The 7,968-nt window shown below is 32.2% G+C and overlaps 3 protein-coding genes across 3 annotated transcripts in view; 2 read left to right on the top strand and 1 right to left on the bottom strand.

Moving 5' to 3' along the window:
• LOC105618861 (eukaryotic translation initiation factor 6) overlaps positions 1-930 on the top strand; it is a 2,121-nt gene extending 1,191 nt beyond the window's left edge. The window contains exons 3-6 of the mRNA XM_012200394.1: positions 147-322; positions 419-595; positions 654-835; positions 915-930. Coding sequence (XP_012055784.1) covers positions 147-322; positions 419-595; positions 654-835; positions 915-930 — 551 coding nt within the window. The remainder of the gene's footprint in view (positions 1-146; positions 323-418; positions 596-653; positions 836-914) is intronic.
• A 673-nt stretch (positions 931-1,603) lies between these two features.
• LOC105618683 lies at positions 1,604-4,965 on the bottom strand. The gene is made up of 9 exons (XM_012200211.1): positions 4,090-4,965; positions 3,763-4,014; positions 3,428-3,701; positions 3,064-3,341; positions 2,839-2,982; positions 2,395-2,638; positions 2,138-2,280; positions 1,894-2,029; positions 1,604-1,785 (listed from the first exon to the last, which is right to left on the bottom strand). The coding sequence occupies exons 1-9, from the start codon at positions 4,963-4,965 to the stop codon at positions 1,604-1,606; spliced, it is 2,529 nt and encodes an 842-aa protein (XP_012055601.1).
• Positions 4,966-6,784: 1,819 nt separating this feature from the next.
• LOC105618682 (TM2 domain-containing protein almondex) overlaps positions 6,785-7,968 on the top strand; it is a 2,097-nt gene continuing 913 nt past the window's right edge. The window contains 3 exon segments of the mRNA XM_012200210.1: positions 6,785-6,875; positions 7,280-7,347; positions 7,700-7,899. Of these exon segments, the coding sequence (XP_012055600.1) occupies positions 6,785-6,875; positions 7,280-7,347; positions 7,700-7,899 (359 nt within the window).

The raw sequence follows: 7,968 nt of genomic DNA, 5'->3' as shown, positions 1-7,968 counted from the left end.
TNTNTNTAAATAATATAATATATATTAATATATATTACTTACTTATATTATCTGTAGTGTGTCTATTATAATATATATATATATATATATATATATATATATATATATATATATATTGCTCACAAATATTTATCTTTACAATACAGCGAACAAGAATGGATTATTAGTACCAAATACAACAACAGATACAGAACTACAACACATTCGGAATTCTTTACCAGATAATGTAAAGGTACAGAGAGTGGAAGAGAGACTCTCTGCTCTAGGCAATGTTATAGCATGTAATGATTATGTTGCCTTAGTTCATCCAGATTTGGATAAGGTAAATTTTTTATGCATCTCCTATTATATTAGATTAAGAAATTTGTAACTGAAGTCATACTATTTTAATGGCTCTAATTTTTTTTTTTAATTGAAGGAAACTGAAGAAATTTTAGCTGATACTCTGAATGTGGAAGTATTTAGACAAACTATTGCAAGTAATGTTCTTGTTGGTTCGTATTCTATTTTATCCAATCAAGGTGGTTTGGTGCATCCGAATATGCCTATTCAAGAGCAAGACGAATTGTCTTCTCTTCTGCAAGTGCCACTTGCGGTAAGACAAACAAAGATTCTATGATTTTCTATTTTTGTAAATGATAATTGTATTTTAGACCGGAACAGTGAACAGAGGCAGCAATGTAATCGCTGCCGGTATGGTCGTAAATGATTGGGCTGCTTTTTGTGGCATGGACACAACTTCGACAGAAATCGCCCGTATCGAGAGCGTTTTCAAGCTTAACGAAGCTAATCCCGCTCCTATTACATCGAGTATGCGTGCACCTTTTATAGAAAGGTAAGACTAAAAAGAAAACAGATATAGCATATGATTATATTAACAATTCCTTGTATAACAAGAATTCTTATTGTTTTAGTATGTCGGATTTATAAAAGAAAGGACCTCTTTAAAATACTGGAAAAAGTATGTTGGACTATACATTATCTATGTGTACATAAAATATTTATGGCTTTATCAGCACAATGTTTCTTTCGTCAACATATCTATGACAAACATTTCTTCGTGATTCCGACATAAGATAATACGTGTAATAAGATACTCTATATTAAAATTTATACAAAATACAATGTTCGTTTTTGTTCACACATTTGATTAACAGGATATACTTGTAAGATAAACTTGCAATCACTGACATACATTCTTAAAGAAAAAAACCAATAAATATAAATGAAAAAAATTAAGCATGGAAAATCAAATTACTTATATCACTTATCTCGTATTCTGTTCATAGAAATAATATCTATAATGAACATTGTCAAGGTAAGCTTATTTTTGACTACAAGCTATATACTATAAAGTATATTATATCTCTGTAGTTTAATAATTGAATATTACTATGTATAAAACAGAAATATTCTATTGAAATATATTTTAATCAATATTCTTTTTGAACGCGTTTGATGTCAAAAATGTAAATTATCCATCCTGTTGGTTTAAATAATAAATGAACTATTAGTAAGAACATTGAGTATGGGCTGGCTTGCTAATAAAATTTGTTATAAACCAAGTGGACCAGTCCGATTTGTTAATTTTTGATCGACGAGACTAGAGCAATGGTAGTTGTTCTGCATGTAACAATTCGGTGGCTGCGGCGGAATTAGCACACATGACCAACGTAATGCCTGCTTGGTAAGATGCCGGAATGCGAATGTGAGTCGCACCAGTAGTCGTGCTATTAGGTTGTTGCCTTTGGCTCATTGATTCTCGTATCATATTTACAACTTGTCCTGTATCACAAATATATGTTTCATTAAAATTACAACTTAATTATTGTAACTAAAAAACTACTTAAAAAATATATATACATATATATATATATATTATATATAACATACCAAGAACATTAAGTTTTCGCCACTTTTGATCCATCGTCGCAAGCGGCGTTAGATCTGTATTTTCATTCCAATGTGCTAGAATGTCTGTTTTTCTTATTAATAAAATACTAGGACTAACTAATTGATGCCATACGAGCTAAAAATCACAAAAATAAAGAGTTATGATTAAATTAGTCCATAATAATTATATTCAGGTAATAATTTGTATTATTAATTTTGTATTATTAATATCGATCATACAAACCTGTTCAGGCAAACATTCTAAAGGGTTTGTTAAGTATATACCAGCTTGTCCTACACCGAATATCATTTGATGATGCCATGCGTCCGGTATATCGCAACCTTCTCCGCAATGTTGTAAATTCAATGTCGCGATTGGTGCTGCACCTAAAATGTGAAAATATAATATTTTACACTTACATTTATACATTTCGATAATATATATTTTCACTTAATTATATCTGTTTAAAGAATAACACAATTCATTCTTTAATTTCTCACCTCTGGAAATCCAATAATGCAACCAATGAGATAATGAAACCTTTCTTTCGGGATAAAATGCAAAAAATTTTGTTACAACTGCACCATGTGTGGACAGAGTGATCCCTCGTGCTATGTCTTTATGAGTTGCTCCTGCTACTGAACGACTAACAAGATACCTTGGTAGCGATACACCCAGTTCCCTCAATTTCGTATTTACACCTTTAACTAATACTTCCAGCGAAAATGATACATTTAAGGCCAACTAAAAATAGATAATTTATACAGATTCGATCTAAACTACTGCAAAAATTTGCAAGTTATATATTTACGATCCACTTGATGTTACAATTTGAAGCATTTTTTAGTTGATCAATTAGTAAAATTCTTTTTTTTCTAATTAATCAAATATTTTAAAGCATTTGCAGCATTAAAAGGATTGCACACTATCTACTTGAATATTACCAAAGCATTAATTGCGGATGTAGCACCACAGGCGGAGGTACCAATTTGCGTAACTTGCTTCATCGTGGCTTCTTGCTCGCTCCACAGCATTACTTTTTCAACTGGTGGTAATCCATCTAATCGTTCGTTACATAATTCATTTTCCTGTTCAAATGTTGTTTAAAATTTAATAAGACATAGTTTGTTCAACATGATTTAAATCTGTTTAATAGTAAATATATTAACCAGATTGGAATCACCACTTTGATTAAAGGCAGCATGCTTATTGAGCATTAGTTTCTTAGCCATTATTCGATGATAAAGCGTAGAAATGAGATTAACCTTCCTGGCATTTAAATTGGAATTGTCCGGGAGAGATGCTGTTGAAGACTCAACCCATAATTCGGAATCCGAATCTCTATTATCACCAGGCGATATAAGATCACCACTTGTGTTATGATAACCGTATGATTCACGTACTGGACAACCTGTATTACGATAAAGTGTCGCACTATCCCATCTTCCTATAAATTTCATATAATGTGAAAGATCTTGTATAATGATAAGACTAGAACTTGAATTGTTAGAGTAGTCATAGTCGTGAAATTACCAGTTCCAGCACTAGTACTAGGCATCCATGGAGCTGAATAAGTCGACTTTGCACTTTGTTCTACTATACATTGATTACTTGTGCATTGTTGGAAAGTAGTATGATTAACATGCTGTGTAGTTTGTTTTAAAGTATGCGGCATTGATACCAATCCCTGTCTAGACACGACTTTTCCACTACTTAGATCATTTAGCACTGGGTCTTGTTCTACATTATCTAATGCTATATTTTGTATATCTTCATTTATGGAGGCCAAATCACTATCTCCAGTATCCTTTGAGGGCAGAAGAAATATTATAATCCGACTCGATTTCATAATACAGCAAATATTTTACCTGTTCGCAAGAAGGTCCAGGATCAAAATCCATTTCCAAGTAATCCATCTCTGGACTCGACCTACCACTATGGTTCTGTCCCTCTGCTTCTTGATTTGCTGCATGATCCTGATTCAATTCTTCTTGTTGATCTAAAGGAATCACATCGTTGTTTCCCTTATAAGTATAGAAACAATAGTCTTCTCCATCAGACATATCTCCTTCATTTCCAGAACTAGAATCCATCCGTTCTATCTGTTCTCTTTGTGAAGTCTAAAAAAGCAAGAACTCTAAATTCTGTGAAAAGTATAAACATTCAATTAGAAGAATCGATATGTGAAAACATACTCTCTGCAATCCACTGGGTCCAGCAATTTCTCTACTGCCATTGATATTAGGTCTCAAAAAAGAGCAAGTTCCTTGACTCGTTGAACCTATACTACCACCTATATTATTTAATACACGTTTAGATCCATAAGATTTTGATGTCCAGCAACAGTCTGCTTCTGGACTAGAATCTGAACTGCAAGAAACCTTAGAAGGACATTTCTCTATGGCAGATGCATAATCCACATTATTCTTCATATCCATGTCATCGTTTGATTTAATCGTTGATAAATTAGGAGGTATTACTGATACATTTAACGTAGATACACTTGAATGTAACATAGCACTGGTAGTTGCAGTAGAATTAAGAACTGCTGGCCCTAAATTATGATTGTAGTGTATATTTGCTTGAGTGGAAGATAGATTCAAGTGCATCTGGGGTTTAGGCAGATTCAACGAGCTTGCATTCATGACAGTCTTATGCTTCAATTGACAATTAACAGTATTGGTGTTTACAGTCTGAGACTTGATATTGGCGGTCGCGTTTGTAAATATGGAAGATATGTTCGCATCTTGACAAACGTTCTGCTCCAAAAAATTGGCACTATCAGACACAGGGGTTTGTATGGAGTTTGTCCCATTGGAAAGCACAACGGAGGTTTTGGATGGCAGCACGAGCTTAATATTACTCTCGCCGCTGTTGTTATTCAGCCTCAACTGTTCCTCAGCTCCGTTTTCTAGCTGTACCTTAGATGTTCTAGCATCTTGGTCCACAGACTGATTGTCATTTTTCAGACCGACGTCCAATCTGACCTCTGCTTTACCCTGGTTGTTCCCATCATTCCCCTCTGGATTCATATTAATGACGAGACTGGCAGCGATAGTATTACACGGCATCCTACAGACCAAAATATATACGTAACAAGGATATAACAAGGATCCTAGAGGATATTTTTCCTCGACAAGAAAAAATCAGATTCCTCACTTATTTGACGATTGTTATCGCGGAATTCCGCTTACCATGTGCTGCGACACGAGATCACCCGTTAGAGATCGGGTAACGACACAGGGAATTCGATCTTCGAAAGATGCGATTCTGTTATGCGGTTAGGCGGAGATCACATCGCTTCGTTCCGGCCGGAACTGCCGAATGCAGAAAAGGACTTGCGCGATCCCGCGAAAGGGAAACTATGTCTTGCGCGCGTTTTGTCTCGCGAAAAAAAAAGGGACACTCTTCCGTCAGGCGAAACTGCCGAAACACCTCGCTAACATTCTAACAACGTCTCACAGTGGTACCGGAAGTCAGCTGATTGTTGGAAACGAGCATACACGCGAGACTCCATCACATTGCATCGCATCGCTTATGCCGTCTTTTGTTTTTTATTCGTTATATCTTCTGTTTTTTTCTTTGTATTTGCGGACACAATTGCCTTGAAGATGACCTCTCGTCAAAATTATGACAAAACACGTATTCATTTATTACATCATGCATGTACTGAGTATATATTGTCGGTTTCAATCGCGTGACGCAGCGTGCATTTTTGGTACACTCAGTATCGTTAATGTTTCCGACATTCTGGTTTGAATTATTATCGGAAAAAATGTGGAAAACGCGATGAGAGAAGGAATCAAATCGAGTGAAAAATTGACGTAGGAAATCTGATTGGCTGCTCCATATTGTTTCTCCTCAATTATTAGTGTTTTGTTAAAGATTTTTTTTGTGTTAAATTTATTTAATATATTACACGAGTCCCAAACGGGACCCATTTAAATTTTTGTGTTAATTTAACATAAAGGTCATTCTTATAGATAAATGTAAAATTTTGTTTACTATGTATTAATAATAAAAATAACAAAAAATGATTGCAATGCAATGAAATAGCCGAATATTGTTCTTAATAAATAAATAATGTTAGAAATTAATACAAATATATGTAAAAAAAATTAAATATGTAATACTGACATAATTGGTAAACAAACTGTGGAAGCATATTTTTTTCAGTAAAATTAATATTTATATTAAATTAACATGTGTTTTATTCATTCATTTTAAAATTTACGTTTTAAAACATATATTATATTTTTGTTATTTGTTTTTTACTTATGATTTGTATTATTTTGATATTAAATGTAGAATATTAATTTAACATAAAATAATTTTATTAATAATTTAAATAAAAAGTAGCCATATTATAGGCCTGTTTCTCATTTAATTTTTTGTGTATTTATAATCATCTTTTATCTTTCTCTATCTAATGTGAAAAGAAAAAAGGATGAATCATGCAAAAAAATTCAATCCTGAACTATGGAAAAAAAATAGGCCTTTATTAAATTAACACTCAAATGTTAAAAATTTAATATAAAATTTTAACAACCATTTAAAAACCATTTCTAATACATAAATATAAAATATTTTTTATTATATACTAATGAAAAAAAAATAATTAAAAAAGTTCGCATTTAACCAATGAGGGCGAATAATTGTGACACATCTGGATTAAAGCTTAGAGCTGCTTACAGCTGTCGAACGTGTGTGAAAGATGTCTAATGTCAATGTAATGGCGCCAAGTGTATGTAGCGTGTATTGGTGTGTATAATATTCAACGAGACGTTGCCGTGCTTCTCTTTTACGTACTTGGATAATAAAGTCGAGACTTGAAACATCGAATACGCGAATCAAGCATCCGACGACTAGTGAGAGGAATTCTCGCGCAGAATGAATGTCGTTCGGATTAATTCAAAGAACGTGATATTCCTTTTCATGGCACTCCTGTCAACCTCTGTTCAGGAGGCTCGTATGGATTACGGTGAGTGAATTTGTTCTCTAATTTGGGAACTGGCAAAGAAAAATTTGTTTACGTGAAATTGTTTGTGAGATCTGACTTTTTATTATCTGTTAATTTGTGGTTTAGACTTAACCTCACTTAATAATAATATAATATAAAAAAATTTTTCTAGCTATTATTAATAGTTTTGTATTAATAATTTCAAAGTTATTCACTACAAAACTATCAGTTTAGTGATTAACTAAAGACAGAAAAATACAATTTTACATTATCATTAGATTAAGCCTAATCACAAGTTAATCAGCAAATGAAAAATTAGACCTAAATGTCAGTATTAAAGGTAAAGTTATTTGTATTAATGTTGAAACATTGAAGTATTTGATTCTTTTTTTACATGCATTTATAATTTGATTCAATTGTTGCAGGCACTGCAACTAGCTATGCTCTAAAAGAAGCTAATGTAAACTCAACACCAGCCTATAGCAGCAAAAAGGTAAGTTCTTTAATCCATTACTAGAACAGTAGATCTTGATGAGATTCTGGGATATTTTCTTAATTTTTAAATAATATAACAATTTGAAATAATTTTATGTTTTATCATCTTATTTTTCACAGTTTTATTCATGTAGACTAATTATTGTACTACATGCTAAGTTCAAGTGTAGTAATTCTTAAAGAAAATCAAATTAATAAAAAAAACTTTTACGAGTTTCAAGAGTTTCTTATATTCTTTTAGCATCATAAAAAAAAATGTGTTCCTATTATGGGTTAAATCTAAGTAATAACTCCATATTAATAACCCCATTATAATATTTGAGAGTACAAATTTGATCATTAAATTGCAGGAGGAAATGGCTAGTCTGTGTCCGAGCGGGATATCTTGTGTAGAATTGAGTGGAGAATGCTTGAAGTGCAACTTAAATTACAGCTGTAAATATGGAGCAATGTATGAGACAAATTGCTCCGTGATGGAACATGTTGATTGTATAGTACGTAAAACTTATGAAGAGAGAATTATGTGTTTTTTCCAGCTTGAAATTAAAAATTTTTTAATATTTCATATATATATATTAATTTATATATATATATATATATATATATATATATATATATA

The sequence above is a fragment of the Atta cephalotes genome, assembly GCF_000143395.1.
Source record: "Atta cephalotes unplaced genomic scaffold scaffold00018, whole genome shotgun sequence".
In the NCBI taxonomy this organism is placed as follows: Eukaryota; Metazoa; Arthropoda; class Insecta; order Hymenoptera; family Formicidae; genus Atta; species Atta cephalotes.
This window is presented reverse-complemented; position numbering and strand designations above follow the sequence as displayed.